At 38.5% G+C, this 25806-nt stretch overlaps 1 protein-coding gene across 5 annotated transcripts in view; it reads left to right on the forward strand.

The window, feature by feature from the left end:
• WDR70 (WD repeat domain 70) overlaps nucleotides 1-25806 on the forward strand; it is a 422645-nt gene that overhangs the window by 83737 nt on the left and 313102 nt on the right. For all 5 annotated transcript variants that reach the window (XM_050794508.1, XM_050794509.1, XM_050794510.1 and 2 more), the window contains 2 exons: nucleotides 15858-15917; nucleotides 21506-21639. In XM_050794508.1, the coding sequence (XP_050650465.1) occupies nucleotides 15858-15917; nucleotides 21506-21639 (194 nt within the window). The remainder of the gene's footprint in view (nucleotides 1-15857; nucleotides 15918-21505; nucleotides 21640-25806) is intronic.

The following is a 25806-nucleotide window of genomic DNA, read 5'->3' on the forward strand; positions in this document are numbered from 1 at the left end:
AAAGTAAATTGTGTCATGAAATTCTTGGTAACTAACCTCTTTTCACTTTTATAATTGAGAAAGCTGAGGTTTGGTGCGGTTAAACAACTTACTGAAGGTTACAAGTGGAGTTAATTGTAGAGTCCTGTCTAGATTCCAGGACTTTTGACTTAGGAAGCAAATAAGAAGAAGAGTTACCATGGTAGAGTGTTCATGGCCAGTATAGTAAACAAAAACATAAAAAAAAAAAAAAGGAAGAAAAAGAAAACACAAGGGAAGAAAAAGAAAAGAAGAGTGGCTAATATAGGATTTTCAACTCGCATAGTTTCATTGGCAGTCATCATTGCTTTTTTAAAATCATGACAATTATAAATTGAAACATAAATTTGATTTGCTGCTGCTTAGATTGTTTAAATGTTTGTTTGTTTTTTGAGATGGAGTCTTGCACTGTCGCCTGGGCTGGCGTGCAGTGGCACTATCTCAGCTCATTGCAACCTCTGCCTCTTAGGTTCAAGTGATTTGCCTGCCTCAGCCTCCCAGGTAGCTAGGATTACAGGTGCCTGCCACCACGCCTGGCTAATTTTTTTGTATTTTTAGTAGAGATGGGATTTCACTATTGGCCAGGGTGTTCTTGAACTCCTGACCTCGTGATCCGCCCGCCTCCGCCTCCCAAAGTGCTGGGATTACAGGTGTGAACTACCACACCCAGCCTGTTTAAGGCATGGTGGCTCATGCCTATAATCCCAGCACTTTGGGAGGCCAAGGCGGGCAGATCACCTGAGGTCAGGAGTTCAAGACCAGCCTGGCCAACATGGTGAAACCCTGCCTCTACTAAAAATACAAAAGTTAGCTGGGTGAGGTGATGCATGCCTGTAATCCCAGCTACTCGGGAGGCTGAGGCAGGAGAATCGCTTGAACACGGGAAGCAGAGGTTGCAGTGAGCCGAGATCACGCCACTGTATTCCAGCCTTGGCAGCAGAGGGCGACTCCGTCTCAAAAAAACAAAACAAACAAACAAAAAAAAACCCCAAAAAAAACCCAAAACCAAAAAAAATTTATCTATTTATAAATATATTGCTGCTTGTCTGTTTTTGGAATTAAAGTGTTCTTACAAATGGCTCTGTGTGGTTAGCAGTTCTTAGAATTGCCTAGGTAGCATACAGTAATACTAAATGTAATTACAAAGGCTACTAGGTGGATCTTATTGACCAAAAGACATGCCAGATGGAGCCATCAGTACTGCACTTTGCAAGTGACAATTTAGTTTTTTTCTATTTTTTTTTTTTTTTTTTTTTGAGGGACAGGGTCTTGCTCTGTTGCCCAGGCTGGAATATAGTGGCGTGATCATGGCTCACTGCAGCCTCAAGCTCCCAGGCTCAAGTGATCCTCCCACCTCTGCTTGTTGAGTAGCTGTAACTACAAGTGTGCACCACCATGTCTGGCTAATTTTTTAAATTTTGTTTTTGTAGAGATGGGGTCTTGCTCTGTTGTCCAAGCTGGACATGGACTCCTGGACTCAAGCAGTCCTTCTGCCTCACCTCCCAAAGTACTGGGATTACAGGCATGAGCCACCATGCCCAACCAACAGTGTAGTTTCAACAGAATATCACTCATCAAATTACCTTTGTGTTGGTGTGAATTAACGCTTTATTTGTTTTATAGTTATATTTAATTTGTAATTTTTTATAGCTTTTTGTCAAAAAAATATTTTTTTATATGTGCCTACTATAAGCTGAACGTGGTTCTAGGTGCCTAGATACATCAGAGAACAAAACAGACAAGAAAAATATTGCTTTTATGGAACTTGCTTTCTAATAGGGAGAAATAGATAATAAATAAAGGCTGGGTACGGTGGCTCACGCCTGTAATCCCAGTACTTTGGGAGGCCAAGGTGCGTGGGGCTCACTTGAGCCCAGGGTTCAAGAATAGCCTGTGCAACATGGCAAAACCCTGTCTCTACAAAAAATATAAAAATTAGCTGTGTGTGGTCATGCAGGTCTGTGGTCTCAGCTACTCAAGAGGCTGAGGTGGAAAGATCATCTAAGTCTGGGGCAGTTGAGACTGCAGTGAGTGAGCCATGATCGTGCCTCTGCCCTCCAGCTTGGGTGACAGAGTGAGACCCTATGTTAAAAAAACAACAAAAAGGATACATATAAACAATAGAAAGCTGTAAGTGCTATAGGGAAAGGGAACATGTAGAGCATGATAACATGGATCAGAAGTGCTAATTGGGAGACAGGTTGTAATTTAAAATAGGGTGATCAAGGTAGGCCTCCTTTGAGAAGACTTGAAAGAGATTAGGAAGTTGACCATGTAGATATCTGGGAGAACAGTGCAGACATAAGGAACAGCCAGTGCAAAGGCTCTAAGGCAGGAATGTGCCTGGCACGTTCATGAAAAAAGCTCTTAGGCGAGTATGGCTGGAACAGAATGAACAAGAGGGAGAAAAGGAGGAGGTGACTGACATCAGAATGCTAACAGGAGGACCTATAGGCAATTGTAAAGGCTTTTCCTTTTATGGTTTTTTTTTCTTTTTTTCTCTAAGCCTTAGTTTGTCTATAATTGTATTGATTTTTGAGCTTAGTAATGGCATAATTTTAAAGATTTTTTTAGGAAGAATGGAAATAACTTGGTAATTGATTATATATGTGTGGTGAGAGGGACTCATCAAGATTATTAGTTTTGAAGCTGGTAGATAGTGACAGTGGTTGCTGAGATAGAAAACAGGATGAGCAGAATTTGGAGGCCGAGTGATAGGGATGATTGTAAATTCAGTTTTGGACAATTAAGTTGAGGTATTTCTGAGACATCCAGGCAAAGCATCTTGATGACTGCTAGAAATATAGGTTTGTTCTTGAGAGACATCTAGCCTGGGATTATAGATTTTAGAATCATCAGCGTATAGATGGCTATTGAAGCTCTGAGAATGAACAAGATGAGCAGAAAGCCTAGGTCAGAACCCCGAGGGGCAGGTAGAGAAGGAAGATCCTGCACAGGTGGCCAAGAAGGAGGTAGCAGGTAAATCAGGGTAATAAGTGTCATGGAAACCAAAAGGAAGATTGTGTTAGGAAAAAATGTGTGGTCAATTGTGTCAGAATTATAGAGAGATAAAGTAAAATGAGAAGCATCTTTATTATATTTAATGACAAAGTGTAATTATTTTAACTTTAAGCGGTAATTCAGATTATATGAGATTACTTCACAGTTTTTTTTTTGCCAAATCAAAACATCTCTACTGTTTTGGTTATCTACTTCTATGTAACAAACCACCTTAAACTTAGTGACTTAAAAGAATAGCCATTATAATTTTTCACATGACTGTAAGTTGACTGGAGGTTAGCTGCTTCTTCTGGTCTTACTTTGAATCTCTTGTGTAGCTGCAGTTAGCATGTAGCACATTCACCATGGCCTTGCTTACATAGCTAGTGCCATGGTGGGACAGCTGGAAGGCTGGCTCAGTTGAAACTCAGGGAAAGCACCTTCTCTCTCTCTAGTCTTTCCAACAGTGTATCCAGACTTCTTACTTAATGATTCTGCATGGAAGAAGACAACAAGGGTGTGAATATTGAGAGATACGGTTTCTCGATGCCATTTTTGGAGACTAATTAACATATCCACCTAAAGCCTAATCTAGGTTCTTTTTTTTTTTTTTTTTGAGATGGGGTCTCTCTTGCCAGGCTGAAGTACAGTCACGGCTCACTGTAGCCTTGACCTTCCAGGCTCTAATGATCCCACCTCAGCCTCCTGAGTAGCTGGGAATACAGGTGTGCACAACCATGCCCAGCTAATTTTTAAATTTTATTTAGAGATGGGGTTTTGCTGTATTGCCCAGGTTTGTCTCAAACTGATTGGCTCAAGTGATATTCCTGCCTTGGTCTCCAAAAGTGTTAGAATTACAGGCATGAGCCACCACGCTCAGCTTTATCTAGATTTTTGAACTCTTTAAAAAGAAACAGGTCATTTCATTGATTAATATACATATGCACACATAGACATAGTCTTACAGACATATATGTGTATATGTACATACACGTACATGTATACACACATGCATATACACATGTACATATACACGCACACATACACTCTCTTTTTATTCCTAATAGGATTCTCAGTATGTAACTGTTCAGGATAAAAGATACATTTCCCAGTTGGGCATGGTGGCTCACACCAGTAATCCCTGCACTTTGGGAGGCTGAGGCGGGTGGATCACTTGAGGTCAGGAGTTTGAGACCAGCCTGGCCAACCTGATGAAACTCTGTCTCTGCTAAAAATACAAAGAACAGCTGGGCGTGGTGGTGCGCGCCTATAATCCCAGGTACTCAGGAGACTGGGGCCGGAGAGTTGCTTGAACCTGGGAGGGGGAGGTTTTAATGAGCTGAGATCATGCCACTGCACTCCAGTCTGGGCAACAAGAGTGAAGCTCCGTCTCAAAGAAAAAAAAAGATACATTTCCTGGCTTCTCCTGTTGCTAGGTATGGCTCTGTGGCTTAGTTCTGGACAGTGAAGTGTAAGTGCAAGAATATGGACAATTTTTGAGAGGAAAATTAATGGGAAGAGATGTATCCTGCTTTTTGCTTTTTTTTTTTTTTTTCCTGCTGTCTGGAAACCACAGCAGCCTTTTGGACGATCACCTAGACTTCTTGAATTTATGAGGGCAACAAGCTGTGGTCCTGATTGTCTTAGACATATGTCAGTCCTGACTTTATTTTGGGTTTTCTGTTACAGCCAAAACTAATTCTATCAGGCTTCTGTTTTGTTGTTGTTGTTGTTTTTTCATTTAAAAAAATACCAGTTTAGGTTTTCTGCAGATATCAGCAAAAAAAGTAAAAATTAGTTTTATTGAGGTATAGTTTACACACAGTAAAATGCAACCAATTTATGAGTATAGTTTGTGAAATTTTAATAAATGTAAGCATCTGAGTAATCACCACTACAATCAAGATTTAGAACATTTCCAAAAATGTTTCTTTCAAGGCACCTTGCTGTCAATCCATTTTTCCCTCCATTTATTTACCCCTAATCCCAGGCAAATCTGCTTTCTGTCACTATAGGTTAATTTAGCCCATTCTATAATTTTATATAAATGGAAACACTCTTTAAACTCTTTTGGGTTTGACTTTGCACAGCATAATGCTTTTGAGACTTGCCCATCTTGTCTCATATGCTAGTGCTTTGTGCATTTTTATTGCTAAATAGTAATCTGTTTATGAATCTACCACAGATTATTCATCTTTTGATAGACACATAGCTTGTTCTCAGTTTTTGGCTATTCTGTATAAAGCTACTATGATCATTCTTGTACAGGTCTTTTTGTAGATATATGTTTTTATTTCTCTTGGAAGCAAAATTGCTAGATCATGTGGTAAGTGTATATTTATAAGAAACTAGCAAACTGTTTTTTAGAGTGATTATACCATTTTACACTCTCACCTGCAAAATTGGAGAATTCTTGCCAACACTTGGTATTGTTGGTAATTTTAATGTTAGCTATTCTTGTAAGTGTGTAGTGCTGTTAAATTATGGCTTTGGTTTGCATTTGCTTGTTGACTGACATTAAACATCTTTTCTTGTGATGAAGTCTCACTGTGTTGATTAGCAATTCCTTCTGCCTTAGGCTCCTGAGCAGCTGGGACTGCAATGTGCATCACTATACCTGGCTAATGTGTACATCATTTGTGAAGTGTCTGTTCAAATCTTTTGTCCATTTGAAAAATTAGGTTGCTTTTTTATTGAGTTTTAGAGTTTTGAGTTTATTTTTGAGCTTAAATATTTTGGATAGAAGTATTTTGTCACATAAATGTATTGTAAATATCTTTTTCCAGTCCGAGTCTGCCTTTTATTTTCCTGATCATGTCTTTTGAGGATAGAAATTTTAAATTTTGATAAAATACAATTTGTCCGTTTTTTTTCTTTTTGGTGTGTATTTTTTGTATTCTAAGAAATCTTTGCTTACCAACGATTGCAAAAATTTTTTCTATATTTTCTCATTGTTTTATAGGTTTAGTTTTTATGTTTCAGTCTATTAGCTGTTTCAAGTTAATTTTTGTGTATGGTGTGAGGAAAGGATTGGCATTCCTTTTTTTATTTTTTCAAGATTGATACCCAGTTATTTGAGTATCATTTGTTTAAAAGGTCTTCTCATTTAGATTATCTTGGCACTTTTCTTGAAAACAAATTTATATATGTGTGGTTAATTTCTGATTTCTTTATTTCATTGATATGCATAGTCATTCTTACTCTACTATCACAATGTCTCAGTTACTATAGCTCAGTTACTGTCTTAGTTACTATAGCGCTATACATGAAATCATGTAGTATACAGTTTTCTGACTTGTTTGTTTTGAAAACTGTTTTGGTTACTCTAAGCCTTCAAATTGACATATACGTTTTTGAATTAGCTTGCAAATTTGTACAGAACTGCCAGCTGAGATTTTGGTTGAGATTATATTGAATCTATGGATTAGTTTTAAGAGACTTACTTTCCTAACAATATTAAGTTTTCCAAACCATAAACATTATGTATCTTTCCATTTATTTTAAGTTCTCTTAATTTTTCTTAGTAACATAGTGTTAAGTGTACAGGTCTTGCACATATTTAAAAAAATTATTTCTAAGTTTTAATGTTTTTTGATATTATCTTAAATGGCGTGAGCCACTGCACCCAGCCTGGTTTTAAGTTTTATTTGTGAACATTCCAATGTCCTAACTAATATATCTCTTAGAGGTAAACCTAGTTCCAATATACCTTTTTATAAAATATCTTTATTAGGATGTAAGGTCAGAGAAAGGGAGTGATAAGATGAAAGTAAAGTGGTTTACTAATGAGGTAAAAAACAGTGTGACTGAGTGTGATCTGAAGAGAGAACTGTTGTAGTTAAAGATTTGGATAGCTTGGTTTGTGGTTTTAGAATCAAAGCAGCACTGAGTGTCACTTAATTCCAGAATTGGACATGAGGGTAGATGGCTGAATAATGGTAAAGAAAATGAAAGACTAGTGTATTGAATACATTTTCCATAGTGATTAAAATCACCCTGTACTAATGAAGTTTTTACTGTTGTAATTAATTAATACTTTGTGTGTAAATTTTTTCTTTTCTATTTTTTTTTTTTGACACGGAGTCTCGCTCTGTTGCCCAGGCTGGAGTGCAGTGGCATGATCTTGGCTCACTGCAACCTCCACTTCCTGGGTTTAAGCGATTCTCCCACCTCGGGCCCCCAAATAGCTGGGATTACAAGCCTGCACCACCACACCCAGCTAATTTTTGTATCTTTAGTAGTGACGGGGTTTCACCATTTTGGCCGGCTGGTCTCAAAATCCTGACTTAAAGTGATCCACCTGCCTTGGCCTCCCAACTGCTGGGATTACTGACACGAGCCACCGTTCCCAGCCTGTGTATACATTTCTTTTTTTTTTCTTCTATCGTCCAGGCTGGAGTGCAGTGGCACAATCTCGGTTGACTGCAACCTCTGCCTCCCGGATTCAAGCCATCCTCCTGCCTCAACCTCCTGGGTAGCTGGGACTACAGGCTTTTGCCACCATGCCTGGCTAATTTTTGTATTTTTACTAGTGGTGGAGTTTCACCATGTTGTCTAGGCTGGTCTGGAACTCCTGACCTTAGGTGATCAGGCTGCCTTGGCCTCCCAAAGTGTTGGGATTACAGGCATGAGCCCCTGCGCCTCGCCGTATATTTTTAAAGTTCTGACTGTCATTGGATTGCAAGATTCATGAAGGCAGGACCCTTCTTTCTTGATAACCAGAATACCGTCAGTGCTAGGCATAATCAGTACTCAATAAGTGTTTATTGAATAGTTAATTATAAGAGTGATGTCAGGGCTTTGGGTGGAGAGTAACAGAGCTATCTTTATTTTTCACCTCTTAAGTCCTTAAGATCTCTTATATAATTCTTTTTTTTTTTCTTTTTTCCATTCCCACTGTATTGTATCAATTCAGGTCCTCTCTGGACTATTGCAAGAATATTTTAATAGACTTCCTTGTGCTTACACTGGCATTTACCTTATACTGGTAATTTTCTAGTCCAGTCTCCACACCACAGCCATGATGATTTAAAAAAATTTTTTTTTGATTTTTAAATTATTAATAGTATAGTGCTAAAAATACATAACACAAAATTTACCGTCTTAACCATTTTTAAGTGTATAATTCAGTATTGTTACATATATTCACATTATTGTACAACCAATCCCCGGAACTTTTTCATCTTGCTCACTGAAACTCTATATCCATTAAATAGCAACTTCCAGTTTCCTCCTGCCCCCAGCCCCTGGCAGCAACCATTCTGCTTTCTATCTCTATTAATCGGACTGCTCTGGTGCATACAAGTGGAACCATATAGTATTTGTCTTTTTGTAACCGATTTATTTTGCTTAACATAATGTCTTTAAGGTTCCTCTGTGTTGTAGCATGTGTCAGAATTTTCTTTCTAAGACTGAAAAATATTCTGTTTTATGTTTATGTCACATTTTGTTGATTAATTCATCCATCAGTGGATACTTGGGTTGCTTCTCACCTCTTGGTTGTTGTGAATACTACTGTGAACATGGATGTACAAATAGCTCTTCAAGACTCTGCTTTCAATTCTTTTGGGTATATACCCAGAATTGGAATTGCTGGATCATATAGTAATTATATTTTTAATTTTCTGAGGAACTACCAAGCTGTTTTCCATAGTAGCTATACCATTTTACATTCCTACCAACATTGCACAAGGATTCCAGTTTCTTTACCTCCTTACCAACACTTGTTATTTTCTGTTTATTTGATAGTAAAAGTTTTTTGATCCTAGTGAGTGTGAAGTGATATTTCATTGTGCTTTTAATTTGCATTTCCTTAATTATTAGTGATGCTGAACATCTTTTCATGTGCTTATTGGCCATTTGTTTACCTTCTTTGGAGAAATGCCTATTCAAGTCTTTTGTTCATTTTATTCTTATTTTTGAGATGGAGTCTTGCTCTGTGGCCCTGGCTGGAGGGCAGTGGCGTGATCTCGGCTCACTGCAACCTCCGCCTCCCAGGTTCAAGCGATTCTCCTGTCTCAGCCTCCCAAATAGCTGGGACTACAGGCGTGTGCCACCACGCCTGGCTAATTTTCGTTTTTTTTTTTTTTTTTTTTTTTTTTTTTTTTTTTTTACTAGAGGTGGGTTTTCCCTGTGTTAGCCAGGATGGTCTCCATCTCCTGACCTTGTGATCCGCCCGCCTCAGCCTCCCAAAGTCCTAGGATTACAGGCATGAACCACTGCGCCCGGCCTTTGAGCCACCGCGCCCGGCCTTTCTGGCTAACTTTTTTGTATTTTAGTAGAGACGGGATTTCACCATGTTGGCCAGGATGGCCTCGATCTCCTGACCTTGTGATCTGCCCACCTTGGCCTCTGAAAGTGCTGGGATTGTAGGCGTGAGCCACTGCGGCCGGCCTTTTGCTCATTTTAAAATGAAGTAGTTTGTTTTTTTCTGTTGTTGAGCTGTAGAAATTTAAAAAAAAATGTAATCTAGATATTAATCCCCTATATATATGATTTGCACAAATTTTCTCCCACTTCTTTGTAGATTGTCTTTTTACTGTATTAATTATTGCTTTTGATGCCCAGAACACCTTGGCAATATTTTAAAATCTCAGATTTTTGTTGTTGTTACTGTTGTTGTTGAGACAGAGTCTGAGTCACCTGGGCTGGAGTGCAGTGGCACGATCTTGGCTCATTGCAACCCTCACCTCCTGGGTTCAAGCGATTCATGTGCCTCAGCCTCCCATGTAGTTGGAATTACAGGCATGTGCTACCACACCTGGCTAATTTTTGTATTTTTATTTTATTTTATTTTTTTTGAGGCGGAGTCTCGCTCTGTCACCCAGGCTGGAGTGCAGTGGCGCGATCTCAGCTCACTGCAAGCTCCGCGTCCCGGGTTTATGCCATTCTCCTGCCTCAGCCTCCCGAGTAGCTGGGACTACAGGCGCCCGCCACCTTGCCCGGCTAATTTTTTGTGTTTTTTAGTAGAGACGGGGTTTCACTGTGTTAGCCAGGATGGTCTCGATCTCCTGACCTCGTGATCCGCCCGTCTCGGCCTCCCAAAGTGCTGGGATTACAGGCTTGAGCCACCGCGCCCGGCCTAATTTTTGTATTTTTAGTAGAGATGGGATTTCACCATGTTGGTCAGACTGGTCTCGAACTCCTGTCCTGAAGTGATCTGCCTACCTTGGCCTCCCAACGTACTGGGATTACAGTCGTGAGCCACCGTGCTTGGCCTAAAATCTCAGACTTTATGAAATTACTTTCTGTGACTCAGAGCTTAAACTTCTGTTTTTTGGAATTGTATACAACCTGGTTTGTAACTCTCTGGCTTTTATACATATACAGTTGGCCCTTTGAGAGGAATTGGCTCCAGGACTCTCCTGCTGATCCCCAAATCCAAGGATGCTGAAATCCCTTATATAAAATGACATAGTGCTGTATATATATATAACACATACACCCTTGCTCTATTTTCTGCCTAGCAATTCAAACTCTAGTGAGGGAAAAATATTTGAAGTTCAGAAAGTGTCAAGATTTGTATTATTCTCTCCTAGATGTTCTTCATATTCATCTAGAGAACCTCTGTTTTTTGAAAGATACCAGAAATCTCTTTTCTAACCACCTACTTTCTTAGGTAGAATGGAATTGAGCACTGAACCCTGTGTATACTCCTGTTACAGCAACTGAAACATTTTCATTTGCCCGTTTGTTTACCTGTCTTATTTTGCTTTTCTGGACTGACAGTTCTGTGTAAGCAGAGTCTTTGTTAGTAGTTCTTTTATCATTAATCTAACTGTGGTACCCAGTGTGTGGTATGTAATTAAATAATAAATGTTTGTTAAGTGAATGTTTAATTAGTGAGTAAATGAAGGTATTAGTTCATTCTCACACTGCTATGAAGAAATACACAAGACTGGATAATTTATAAAGGAAAGAGATTTAATTGACTCACAGTTTCACATTTCTGGGGAGGCCTCAGGATGCTTATAATCATGGCAGAAGGCAAAGGAGAAACAGGCACCTTCTTCACGGGTGGCAATACAGAGTGCGACATGCAAGCAGGAGAAATATCAAATGCTATAAAACCATCAGATCTTGTGAGACTCACTCACTCTCAGGAGAACAGCATGGGGAAACTGCTCCCATGATCCAAGTACCTCCACCTGGTCCTGGGAATGCAGGGATTACAATTCAAGATGAGATTTTGGGTGGGGACACAGCCAAACCATATCAATGAAGAAATGAATTAATGTTAAGTTAGTGTTATTAGATCTCCATAGTTGCACTAGAATAGACTTTAATTCTGGTTGCCTGCACTGGTAATTGTACTTAAATGATTTCTGCGAGAAAATGGCACTCATTTTCAAGCTTCTTTTTGGCAGTCCTTACTGTCTTCCCCCAGCACCCAGCAACTTTGTGGCAGATCTTTGTTTTTGGGTAGAGGTTTTATTATGGCTTATAGTTGTATGTGACCTTAGCCTAGAAGGGTTGTTTCTGATTTGTAAGTCATCTGAAATCTCTGTAAGGATGTTCGGGTAGAAATGCTCATCAGATAGAAATGCTTATATTATTTTAGATATATTTGCCATCGTTGTTATTGGGGGTAGACTGCAGAGCCTGGGAAATAATCCTTTGGTTCGTTTTCAGAATTAAGCCAAAACAAAAAATGGTGTATTTTCCTCTCTTCCATTAGGACTGTAGCTCTTGTTATGAATTCTGGTAATAAATTACTCCATTGAAGTCAAATAGTTTATGATGTTCCTTGGCAGGAAAATCTTGAAAATATTTTACTGTTACAGCAAATTTCACACTAAGCTGTATTTAAAAAAGTCATTAGTAAAAGTTCTGGAAAAAGAACAGTCACCATCAAGTGATACGCTACCAAAAGATGGATTGCTACTATTTTAGATGATTTAGCTGTGCCAATTATATGGGATTTTTATGAGTTATGCCATGCATGACTTCCAGTAAAACTTTGATTTTAAATGTAAACATTTATTTAAATGTTTAATTCACTCCTAATATAAATACTAAGTTGTGTGTTCTTGTAAATTTTTTTTAAATGTTAGAAATTGTCTATATATAGGCACATTCTGCATTGAAATAAATGAAATAATTTTCATCCTATCTTTTTGGTGACAGTATTTCTGTTTGCTGAGTGATGAAAAAGTAATTAGTTATGAAATGAGGTATAAACTATGATAGATTCTTCTGTAAGTAGAACATTTCAAGTATTATCTTGGTTCTTGCAAGAATATTTAGCACTTATAGATGTTTTCATTGTGTTCAAATGTGGCCAGCTGCAAAGGGAGTAGTGATTCAAATTATTCAGTGTAGAAATAGTCCAGAATTTGACCTTTAAATTGTTTTGGAATTTGTGTTCGAATATTGATATCTCTGAAAGAGATATGTGCAGCACTTTCCACAATATACTAAACAATACAGTAATGTCTTTGTCTTGAAATAAACTGCAAATTCCCCAACTGTGTCTTGACAATCTAAAACAAAACTACCTTTATTTCTGTATTGTTGCAATCTTCAATCTGCTTTTAGTCTGGGATATAATAATTTGGTCTTAAAAGGTTTTCAGCTTTTGAAAATCTTCAGTTATTTCTTGCCTCTCACCAGACTGGCCTGATGTGATAGCACCTGCTTTTCTTTGTGGACATAATCATTACTCTAAAATTTGAGAGTTAATTAAAAATTACAATCTTGTGTGATGAACAAGGTAGACAGTGGGTGATTTATTCATTTCTAAAACCTCTCTGTGTGTATACGTATGTCTGCCATATACCAGCTTTTTTGTGCATAGTGGATCCAGAGATGATAAATAGATGTAGTCTTTGAGAAGCTTATATTTTGCAGTTTGGTAAGGGGGTGGTGGTGGGGGAGATAGGTAAAAAATTACAATGTATTGTGATAAGTTCTGTGATTGAAGTAAGGAAATGTCATAGAAATGCATAAGAGGGTCATTTAACCCAGAGTTTGAAATGTTGGGAAGTGCTTTGAGAGCTGGTCACAACTGAATTGAGATTTGAAGGATGAGTAGAAATTAGCCAGGTAAAGAGGAAAAGAAGCCTGGAAAAACACTAAGATGACTTGACCAATATAGTAGGTAAGCCTTGGAATAAATAGTGACTGTCATTTATTGAGCTCTACCATGTGCCAAACTGTGTTAGGAGTTTGAAACCACGTACTTCACTGTAACCTGTGGGGCAGGTGCTATTATTCGTAGTTTGCAAATGAAGAAACTGAGTCATAACTTTGCTCAAATCATCACATGGTTAATTAATGGCATTGCTAGTTTTTTTTTTTTTTTTTTTTTTTGAGACGGAGTCTCGCTCTGTCGCCCAGGCTGGAGTGCAGTGGCCGGATCTCAGCTCACTGCAAGCTCCGCCTCCCGGGTTCACGCCATTCTTCTGCCTCAGCCTCCTGAGTAGCTGGGACTACAGGCGCCCGCCACCTCGCCCGGCTAGTTTTTTTTTGTATTTTTTTAGTAGAGACGGGGTTTCACCGTGTTAGCCAGGATGGTCTCGATCTCCTGACCTCGTGATCCGCCCATCTCGGCCTCCCAAAGTGCTGGGATTACAGGCTTGAGCCACCGCGCCCGGCCGGCATTGCTAGTTCAAAAAACTAGCGTTTCTGGCTTTTTCTGCAGGCTGTTTCCTCCCAGCAAAGGACAGTTTCAAGATGGAGGAGATAAATAGTTACCATGCTGTTGAAAGTTCACATATATAGATTAAGTTCTGTAAAGTGTGCAGAGAGATTTATAGTGACTTGTTTGTTCATTTAGAACTATGTACTGAGAGCCTCTTATGTGCCAAGAACTGTGCTAAGAATCAGGAATAAAATGATAAATGCCAAAGCTGAGGTAGAGGGTGAAAGAAAGCGGGGACACTAAGTGAAGCCATAGTTTGAAAAAGCTGGATTGCAGAGGAAAAAGTAACGATTGAGCAATAAATTTTAGGGGAAGTCAGTAGTCTTTTAGTTTTTGTTTTTTTTTTAATATGGGAAGTACTAATACTTTGTTTATATGTTGAAGAGAAAGAGCTATAGCAGGGTAAAGACTGAAGATATAAAAGAAAGAACTGTTAGGTCACATGTTTAATTAAGTAGGTGGTAACATGATTCTTAAATTTGTAATGGACATATAATTATAGTAGGATTAGCCTGCTCTTGAGTAATGAGACTTGAATAAACAATGAAACCTCTGATTTAAATGATCACTGTAACCTCTTATGTCTGATTTATGCATTTCTCTTTACTGTCCCTCAGTTATTCTGCCCGTACTGCTGTCTATCATAGCATTCATTATACTGAAGTAGAGTCATTGATATCTCCCTGTTAGACCGTATGCTTCTTGTGTGGAAGGGATGAGAAGAGACCATGTCTGCTGCCACCTAACGACTGGTATAATCTCACTTCAGTAAATGCTTATCGAACCAATGAATCAGTGAATGACTTGGAGTTTCTTATTTTTACCATTTTTGAACAATTTTCTTTTTAAATTTGAAGGGTTAAAAGGTATATAGTTACCCTGTGAAAGTTTTGTTGTTTGTTAGAAATTAAGTACTTAACACTTTAAGGTATGTCCCAGAATAGGTAAATAGAGAACTTTAAAAATTTTCGATGTTGACCTTATTGATTATTTTTTAGGAAAATCTGTAATTATTATTTTATACATAGGTTACAGTATGCTTAAAATAATTTTGATATTGAAGTATGGTAAGCAGAAATTAATAAAATAGCCTTTATTAATTTCTTTCAGTTTGTGGTGGTTTGCTCTTTGTGAGATTTTTCTGTAGGCATAGTAAGACAGAAAAATAAAGAATTGTATTTTAGTAAGACATAACCAAATTTTAATGTAAAATATGGTTGTATTCTATTGTTTATTACCTTGGCATCAGTGTTTTAAAATTTATCAGCACTCATAATTGTTAGGGCATTTAAAAATGCCAGTTGCAGTGAATAATGATGATTTAGTCTATTCTTTCTGTTAAGTTTGTTAGATTCTGTTTGATTTTTATAATACAGAATTTTGAAATTTATGCCAAAGTTACATGGTTTGTTTACCTAAAATATCAGAGTACACTTAAAACAAATGGATAATCTTTTAAGTTTTTCCAGATATTTTGATATAGACCTTTTTTTTTTTTTTTTTTTTTTTTTTTTGAGATGGAATCTTACTCTGTTGCCCAGGCTGGAGTGCAGTGTGCGATCTCGGCTCACTGCAACCTCCGCCTTCGGGGTTCAAGTAATTCTCCTGCCTCAGCTTCTTGAGTAGCTGGGACTACAGGCATGTGCCACCGTGCCCAGCTAATTTTTAGTAGAAACAGGGTTTCACTATGTTGGTCAGGCTGGTCTCGAACTCCTGACCTCAGGTGATCTGCCCGCCTTGGCCTCCAAAGTGCTGGGATTACAGGCGTGAGTCACTGTGCCCAGCCTGATATTGACCTTTTCGCTCCTCTTGATAAGCTGTGATTTGAAGGAAAAGTAAATTTCTAATTTTTCTTTATGAATTATACTATTAACAACTACTGATTTATTTTTACATTTGGATTAAATTAAAATTTCAATTTATATTGACAATAAAAGATAATTGTATAGAACCTAATGAGTTTCTTAGGTTTATCCTTTTAGGTATTTAAAATCAATTTATCATCAGAGATCCATTGTAGTGTATCTAGAAGTGTAGAAAAAAGATGCCCTCACACTTTTTTGCTGTTTTTTTTTAAGCTTTGTGTTTAAAAGCCAGTGATACAATTTAAAAAAATTGTATTTCCTGTGAATGTGGTATGTAGTTCCCCACAAATATGTTATTTTACCGTTAATGTCATGGGGTTTTCTTGTTTCAGAATCCTGTTCACAAGATTCCTGACTCGCATGAGATAACGCTGAAGCATGGCACTAAAACAGTAAGTTTAAAAATCTAGTTTTTTCCCTCTCAAATTACAGGGCTGTCATGGAAAAGTGAACTGATAAGATACATTTGTATTAAGGCTAATTATACAATCAACTGATGACATAAAAGCTATAGACATTAAGGAAAAATAGATTACTTTTATGTTCAGTCAAAATAGCCATTTCCTTTTAGTTAAAGTAGAAACACTTATTGTCACTGTTATTGTTGGCTTTAAAAACCTCTTTTTTTTAAATATAGGAACATTGTAAGTGGAAGAAAGAAATGAAACTCAAACACAATTTTGCTTTTTATGGTGTGGGAAAATTTCTCACTACCCTTTGCTTTACTTCTGTATCAGTAAAAGGCATGAGTTTGTTCATTTTTCAGATGAATGTTAAGAAATGAACTTTAAGTAGTTACCATATGGCTCTAAGTATTCATTAATACTTAGTTGACAGTTTGCATGTTTATATTGTTTTTTATATATATATATATATATATTTTTTTTTTTGAGACAGAGTCTCACTCTGTCGCCCGGGCTGGAGTGCAGTGGCTGGATCTCAGCTCACTGCAAGCTCCGCCTCCCGGATTTACGCCATTCTCCTGCCTCAGCCTCCTGAGTAGCTAGGACTACAGGCACCCGCCACCTCGCCCGGCTAGTTTTTTGCATTTTTTAGTAGAGACGGGGTTTCACCGTGTTAGCCAGGATGGTCTCGATCTCCTGACCTCGTGATCCACCCGTCTCGGCCTCCCAAAGTGCTGGGATTACAGGCTTGAGCCACCACGCCCGGCCTATATTGTTATATTTACTGATGTTTGAGTATTCTAAAATATATAAAGATGAATAATATAAAATATTTGAGATGTAAGGTGAAATCATTGTATCTTATTGCAAAACCACTAAAAAGTGGTAGTTAAATGAGTGAAACGTTCATATGAAACGAAAAAAATTATCCTTCCCTTTTCAATGAAACTACTTTTTTCTAATTGCCTAACATGTAAAGAACTAAGAAAATACATCCCATAATAAGAGGGAAACCTCAATTAATAGAGGTAGACCCAGAAATGATATAAACCGGGTCATTCTTACAGTTTTTTCTTTTGAAAATACTGTTTTCATAAAAATATTTATGTTAAATATAATGGGTTTGTTGTTATTTTAAATGAAATAGAAAAGCTGTAAAAATCTCTTAGTTTTAATTTCTAGTGGAAATAGTGATACATATAACTCACATAAACAAAACCTCTTTGGAGTCCTCAATAGATTTTTTTTTTTTTTTTTTTTGAGACAGAGTCTCCCTCTGTCACCCAGACTGGAGTGTAGTGGTGCGATCTCAGCTTACTGCAAGCTCTGCCTCTTGGGTTCACGCCTTTCTTCTATCTTAGCCTCCCGAGTAGCTGGGACTACAGATGCCTGCCACCACACCTGGCTAATTTTTTTGTATTTTTAGTAGAGACGGGGTTTCACCGTGTTAGCCAGCATGGTCTTGATCTCCTGACCTCATGATCCACCTGCCTCGGCCTCCCAAAGTGCCGAGATTATGGGCGTGAGCCAACGCGACTGGCCTGGAGTCCTCGAATTTTTTAAGAGTGTAAAGAGTCTTGAAACGAAACTATGTGGGAATTGCTGCTGTAAGAAATAATTTCCATCTGATTCTTAATATATTTTTTCTTAAATCGTGTTTTTTATATTTTTATTCTGAAATTATGATGGAATTCTACTTTTTGTGTTTTTAAGTAAATAAGGAAAACATTGTAGACTGAGTAATTAAAAGGAAGCTTTTCTGTCATCTAGTCTGGAGAATTTTACAACTGAGAGATGGGTCATGAATTTCACAAGTTTGATTTAAATATTCCTTTTTTTTGTAAATCAAGTTTTATCTTGTAGAGAAACATAACTTAAAAAATACTGCAGTATGTTTTACACATTGAAAATCAATTAGAGTGTCTAATTATACTCTTGGGTTAACTCTTTTTTTTTTTTGGGCAATCCTGCCTTTGTCCTACATGCAAGTAAATTTATTTTTAAATAAATGTTGAATTAGAAGGTGACTTTTCTATCTGATCTTTTTTCTTTTAAGCGAGTTATTTAAAAAATGTCCATAAGGCCAATGTTATTTTTTTCCTATATACTTTACATTTTAGTCCTGCCTGTCCCCACCTTACAGGATTATTTAAAAGCGAATACCTGACTTCATATGATTTCATCTGTAAATATTTCAGTATGAATCTCTAAGAGATAATATTGGGCTGTCTCTGCCTCCCTCTTTCTGAATGTGCACACATGCACTCTTTCCTACATAATACCATCTTTATTATATCTTTTTTTCAATAATTATTTAATCTAATATCTTATTAGTGTTCAAATTTCCCCAGTTTTCCCGTACATCTTTTTAGAGTCAGTTTGTTCAAATTGGTCTCTTAATGATGTCTGATGTACTCTCAGGAGAGTTATCATTATGTTTATTTTTTATATCTCTAAATTTATAACCGTTTTTGTGCTCTTTTTCTCCTTGCCACTGAAGAAACATGTATATTCATTTAGTGAATATAGTTACTGTGGCATAATAGTCAACTGAACCCTTCCCAGTGAATGTGATGATAAAGTCTAAAGCTTTTTGAAGGAAGGAGAGGATAATACACATTAATTCTTTTAATTTAAATGTTAAAACTGAAAATTTGTCCTCATTCTCAAGTTGGAACAAGACACTTTTTTTTTTTTTTGAGACAAAGTCTCTCTGTCACTCAGGCTGGAGTGCAGTGGTGCCATCTTGGCTCACTGCAGCCTCCACCTCCCAGGGGCAAGCGATTCTCCTGCCTCAGCCTCCCAAGTACCTGGGATTACTGGTGCCTGCCACAACAGCAGGTAATTTTTGTATTTTTAGTAGAGATGGGGTTTCGCCATGTTGGCCAGGCTGGTCTTGAACTCCTGACCTCAGGTAATCTGCCTACCTCGGCCTCCCAAAGTGCTGGGATTACAGGCTTGAGCCACTGTGCCCAGCCTCTGAGCTTTGTTTTCTATCTTTCTAATTACCTCCTTCATATCCTTTTGGTAAATGATGAATCATGTATACAGTCAGCAGCAGAGATCCTGATACTTCAGTGAATGGCTGCATTGAAAGCCTCATTTTGTAACTTTGCTTTAGAATTTGTCATCTTTCTTCTTAGCTAGGAGAACAGTCAAGTTTGCAATTTATTCTGTTCTTCCTTGATAAAAAGGAATTTATCTCATATTTGTCAGACTGCAGGTTTGTTTTACATAAGGTTTTACAATTTTTAGTTCTCCTTTCTTTTAAACAAATATTTAGTAGAGTTTGTATTTTGTGCCAGGTCCGGTGCTGGGCACAGACAAGGTCTCTGTCCATATGATGCTTATACTCTTGAGGGCAGGACAGGTACAGAATACAGGAACCACAGATGAAGTTGTAATTTCATATTGTGTTGTAGTGAGATGAACACTGGTGGGGTTAGCCTTATTAGGAGAATAAATAACTTTTAAATTGCAACAGGAGGGAAGAAAGATAGCATAATGCACATAGAGGCAAGTGAATTTGTAGGTGGTGGTAGGAGAAGCCACTTCCTAGGTTTTTAAAACTACTACTCATTTATTTTTGATTTTGATTGTTTTTTGTTTTAAGACATTATTGTTCGGGCATAAAAAATTGACTTTGTTTTCACTTGTATATTTTCTTTAACATCTTTGGAGTTCATGTCTAATTTTAACCATAGTAAGTTTACCTTATATTATGAAATCAGTGTTTGCAAGTGCTAATTGAAATGAACATAAGTTATTTTGTCAGTATCTGACTTATTTAATTATAATTATATTAATTACATTTCAAGTCTATTTATTAGGAGAACTGATTTATAGAAGCTTCCTTTATATAAAACTTTGGCCAGGTGCCGTGGCTCACACCTCTTATCCCAGCACTTTGCAAGGCTGAGGTGGGCAGATCACCTGAGGTGTCAGGAGTTTGAGACCAGCCTGGTCAACAAGTGAAACTCCATCTCTACTAAAAAATACAGAAATTAGCTGGGTGTGGTGGCGCGTGCCTGTCATCCCAGCTACTTAGGAGGCTGAGGCAGGAGAATTGCTTGATCCCAGGAGACAGAAGCTGCAGTGAGCCGAGATTGCACCACTGCGCTCCAGCCTGGATGACAGAGTGAGATTCTGTCTCAAAACAAAACAAAACAAAACAAAAAACATTACTGCGTCCAATGTATGGTAATCACATTAAATATTCCTAATGCAGTTCTTTTCTTCTGAGAGGGCAGTAGGTCTAGGGACTTTCTGCTTTGAGAGAAAGCTACATATATCTCAGGAACAATGAGTTACACATTGGATATTGACGCGTAATTAGACCTAAGAAAGTTCACAGGGAAAGCAATTTTCTTTTTGTTGAGACAGGGTTTTGCTCTTGTTGCCCAGTTGGAGTGCAGTGCCGCGATCTCAGCTCATTACAACCTCTGCCTCCTGAGTTCAAGCAATTCTCCTACCTCAGCCTCTCTAGTAGCCGAGATTACAGGCATGCGCCACCATGCCTAGCTAATTTTGTATTTTTAGTAGAGGTGGGGTTTCTCCATGTTGGTCAGGCTGATCTCGAACTCTCAACCTCAGGTGGTCTGCCTGCCTCAACATCCCAAAGTGCTGGGATTACAGGGGTTAGCTACGGTGCCTGACCTGCAAATTTTTTTTTTTTTGAGACAGAGTCTTGCTCTGTCACCCATGGTGGAATGCAGTGGCACGATCTTGGCTTACTGCAACCTCTACCTCCCGAGTTCCAGTGATTTTTTTTGCATCAAGTTCTGGAATAGTAGCTGGAACTACAGGTACGTGCCTCCACACCCGGTTAATTTTTGTATTTTTAGTAAAGATGGGGTTTCTGTATGTTGGCCAGGCTAGTCTTAAACTCCTGACCTCAAGTGATCTCCCTGCCTTGGCCTCCCAAAGTGCTGGGATTACAGGCATGAGCCACCGTGCCCGGCGGAAAGCAAATATTTTATGGAACCAATATAAGTACTATTATAATGTGATTAGTCACTTAAACATTCAGCTTTACAAATAATTGTTTAAGGTGAATATACCGAGCCATTTGACCATAAGGAACAGATAATTCTGCTTTGTTCTACTTTGTTAAATAGATTCCTTAAAGCTCCCTTGGTGTTACTCATTTTGGTAATTTAAGATTCATATGGTCTTCATTTGGTTATGGTTAAACTATCTTAAAAGTTTCCCTTAGATTGTATATTGAAAATGCTGAATTATTGTAATTATTTGTAAGATTTCTACTTGTACACTAAGGCAACTTAGTTTATCTTATGGAATTGCAGTGATAGCTATTCTGAGTACATGGTTGATGATTTGGGACAAAATTGTCAAAGTGTTTTTCTTTATTGCAAAAGAATTAATACAGTAACAAAGTCTAATAATATAGAAGGCACCATCCATTCCCACTTTTCAGAAGTAACAATAGTTGGTGGTTTGTGCTTTCAAGGCCTGTAACATAGGGGGTGGGATTAAAGAACAGAAATGGGGGTTATAAATGACCATATGTCATTTTGCTCCAGTAATTTTATTTTATTTTATTTTTTTAAAACCAGGTGTCTGCTTTGGGTCTGGATCCCTCAGGTGCCCGTTTGGTGACAGGAGGATATGACTATGATGTTAAGTTTTGGGATTTTGCTGGAATGGATGCTTCTTTTAAGGCATTTCGATCCCTTCAGCCCTGTGAGTGGTATGTATTCGCTTACTTAATATCTTCATATTTACTTAATATCTTCACATTGGAAGACAGTGCTTTTGGCTTTGGAATCCCATCTACAATGACTTGTATCAAAATATACTGCCTTCATAATTTAAATGAAGTAAAATGAGCCTCACATTTCTTTTGTTTCATAAACCAATGTTTGAGGTTGGGTGCGGTGGCTCACGCTTGTAATTCCAGAACTTTAGAAAGCTGAGGCAGGCGGATCACCTGAAGCCTGGATTTCAAGACCAGAACGGACAACATGGCAAAACCCTGTCTCTACTAAAATTACAAAAATTAGCTGGGCGTGGTGGTGCATGCCTGTAATGCAGCTACTCGGGAGGCTGAGGCAGGAGAATTGCTTTAGCCTGTGAGGTGGAAGTTGCAGTGAGCTGAGATTGTGCCACGGCACTCCAGCCCAGCAACAGAGAGAGACTCCGTCTCAAAAAAACTACAAAAGATTGGGCGTGGTATCTCACGCCTGTAATCCCAGCACTTTGGGAGGCCAAGGTGGGCGGATCACCTGAGGTCAGGAGTTTTGAGACCAGCCTGTCCAACATGGTGAAACCCCATGTCTACCAAAAATATAAAAACTAGCCAGACATGGTGGCTCATGCCTGTAATCCCAGCTACTTGGGAGGCTGAGGCAGGAGAATCACTTGAACCCAGGAGGTGGAGGCTGCAGTGACCCAAGATTGCGCCACTGCACTCCATCCTGGGTGACAGAGCAAGACTCCATCTCAAAACAAAAAAATTTAAAAAATGAAAAAATACTTTGTTTTAAAACATTCCAATTAATCCTGAGAAATGAGAAGTTAACATAAGCCATTATCCAGGTGCCAATCCATTTTGTACTGTTTAGGTATGGCAGCTAGCATTTTGTTAGAAAGGGCCTTCCATGTTGCTACAATGAGTCAGTCTTTCCTTTTTTTTTTCTTTTTTTGAGACGGGGTCTGGCTCTGTTGCCCAGGCTGGAGTGCAGTGGCGAGATCTTGGCTCACTGCAACCTCTGCCTCCTGGGCTCAAGACATCCTCCTACCTCAGCCTCGCAAATAGCTGGAACTGTTGGTGTGCACCACCATGACTGGCTAAGTTTTGTATTTTTTTGGTAGAGATGGGGTTTCACCGTGTAGTCCAGGGTGGTCTCAAACTCCTGATCTCAAGTAATCCACCTGCCTCGTCTTCCCACAGTGCTGGGATTACAGACATGAGCCACCGTGCCTGGCCTGGCCCATAAGCCACTCTCTTTTCTGTTTTTGACTGTATCTGATCTTTTGGCATATTGCTTTCTTATGGTATCATTTAACTCAGCGGTCCCCAACCTTTTCTGCACCAGTGCCTGGTTTTGCGGAAGACAGTTTTTCCATGGACTGGGGGTAGCGTGGAGGTCGGGGTGGTGGCGTGGTTTCCGGATAAAACTGGTCTACCTCAGATCATCAGGCATTAGATTCCAATAAGGATTGTGCAACCTAGAAATCCCTCGCATGCGCAGTTCACAGTAGGGTTCACACGCCTGTGAGAATCGAACGCCATTGTTTATCTGACAAGAGCTGGAGCTCAGGTGGTAATGCTCGCTCACCACCCCCAACACCTGCCGTGCACCTGGTTCCTAATAGGCCACGGACTGATACCAGTCCATGGTCTGGGCTTGGGGGACTCCTGATTTAACTTGTTTCTTTTTTTTTTTTTTCCTGAGACGGAGTCTGGCTCTGTCGCCCAGGCTGGAGTGCAGTGGCTGGATCTCAGCTCACTGCAAGCTCCGCCTCCCGGGTTTACGCCATTCTCCTGCCTCAGCCTCCCGAGTAGCTGGGACTACAGGCGCCCACCACCTCGCCTGGCTAGTTTTTTGTATTTTTTAGTGGAGGCGGGGTTTCACCATGTTAGCCAGGATGGTCTCGATCTCCTGACCTCGTGATCCGCCCGTCTCGGCCTCCCAAAGTGCTGGGATTACAGGCTTGAGCCACCGCGCCCGGCCGATTTAACTTGTTTCTTTATCTCCTCTCCAGTATTTCCTATGGAATATCAAAGGCTTTATCATAATTATATTGTATCACTTCAGATGGCATGTATTGTCTAGTTGTTTCACTGTTAGTGACTAGAAATTAAGGTAGATCCCTGGATTAAGGTAGTGACATCTGATTCCTTCATTGTAAAGTTAATATTTTATGCTTGAGATAGACAAGAACTTTGTGGAGAGATGGATTGGTACTATGTAACTATCCAGATACTCATCATTCTTTCACTTAATGAGCTTAGTGTCCATTGATGACTTCTTCCTGAATCAGTTATGTCATTGAGGGCTACAAATTGGTGATTTTCTTATTCTGTTATTTCATCTGCATTTATTTCCTGGCATCTTCTTAAAGAAAAACTTTTCCTCATTTTCTGGTGTTATTTGGTTACCCTGAAATACAGTTACTACTGAAGAGGCAGGATAAAAGCTTAGTTATTTTTCTTTAATGGCCCATTTTTAGCTTAAGGGCTGGTGGTGATAAATGAGTTGTTTCTGTTGTTGGTGATGATTTCTGTTTCTTTTTTGAGTATCAGTATTTATGATTTTTAAATTTTCATGTTTCAGTCAATTGCAGTCATTATTCTTTTTGATGTTTAAATTGTCCTAGATTTGTCTAGTAGGAGTCCTTGATTGCTGTATAATTTTGACATGACCTTATTAGTCTTTAAAACTTACTTGGTTTCTGGCACAATATGATGTAGGCTTCCTGTTACATTCATTTCCAAGTCCTGGAATCAGTATTTCCCCAAGTAGCCCTCCTTTCTTTTTGAAGGAATTATATTTAGAGACCAAATCTGGTTGCTAGGCATGCTCATTGATGTTGGGATGTCATTGCTTGTGACCTTTTGATGCAAACAGGTAGAAAATACAGATGCATGTGTATTCATGCATATATGTGTCTATGTTTAAATTACAAGGTCACATTGATATTTCTGTTTCAATTTCAAAATATTAGTAAACTTTTAAGTTTCAGAATGCTTTAAAATTTATAGATAAGCTACAAAGATAGTACAGAGTTTATGCATATACTTCATACAGTTTTATGATTAACATTTTATCTTACCATGGTCCATTTGTCACAATTAAGAAACTAACATTAGTTACTATTAATTAATCTCCAAACTTTATTTGGATTTCACTCTTTTTTTCACTAATGATTCCAAGATACCACATTACCTTTGGTCCTTATATTTGTTCAGTCCCTGACAGTTTCTCAGTCTTTCATTGTTTTTCATGACCGTGACAGTTTTGAGGGGTATTGATCAGGTATTTTGTAGAATGTCTCTCAGTTTGCATTTGTCTGATGCTTTTCTCATGGTTAGATTGAGATTATGAGTCTTTGGGAAGAATATCATAGAGGTGAAGTGACTTTCTTGTTACATCATATCGGGGTACTTCTATTATGTTTTTTTAGGTTCTTCATGGTAAAGTTACTTTTTCCTTTCCTTTCCATATACTGTTCTTTGGCTGCAAGCCACTGAGTACTGCTCCAACTAGAGGCAGTGGAAAAATTCCGCTCCACTTCCTGGAGTGAGTGGTATTTAAAGAAACTTTTTGGTATTCTTGTGTATTTATTTTGTTGCTCAGCTTGTTTAAACTGTGGTGATTGGGAGCTCTTTTAGGTTGGTCTTGTGTCCCTTTGACATGCATCCTTTCTTTTGTTTTTGGAAATACTTCCCTTAAGTTTTGATACTACAAGATGCTCCAGGCCGGGTGCGGTGGCTTACGCCTGTAATCCCAACACTTTGGGAGGCCGAGGTGGGCGGATCACCTGAGGTCAGGAGTTCAAGACCAGCCTGGCCAACATGGTGAAACCCCGTCTCTACTAAAAATACAAAATTTAGCCGGGCATGTTGGTGGGCACCTGTAATCCCAGCTACTTGGGAGGCTGAGACAGGAGAATCACTTGAACCCGGAAGGTGGAGGTTGCAGTGAGCTGAGATCGCGCCATTGCACTCTAGCCTGGGCAACAAGAGTGAAATTGTCTCAAAAAAAAAAAAAAAAAAAAATGCTGCAGGCTATAGATGCTTGTATTTTCCCTGCCCCAGTTCTAGAATCAGTTCTTTTTTTTTTTTTTTTTAATTTATTTATTATTATTATACTTTAAGTTGTAGGGTACATGTGCATAACGTGCAGGTTTG

This window comes from Macaca thibetana, chromosome 6 (genome assembly GCF_024542745.1).
Source record: "Macaca thibetana thibetana isolate TM-01 chromosome 6, ASM2454274v1, whole genome shotgun sequence".
Classification (NCBI taxonomy): Eukaryota; Metazoa; Chordata; class Mammalia; order Primates; family Cercopithecidae; genus Macaca; species Macaca thibetana.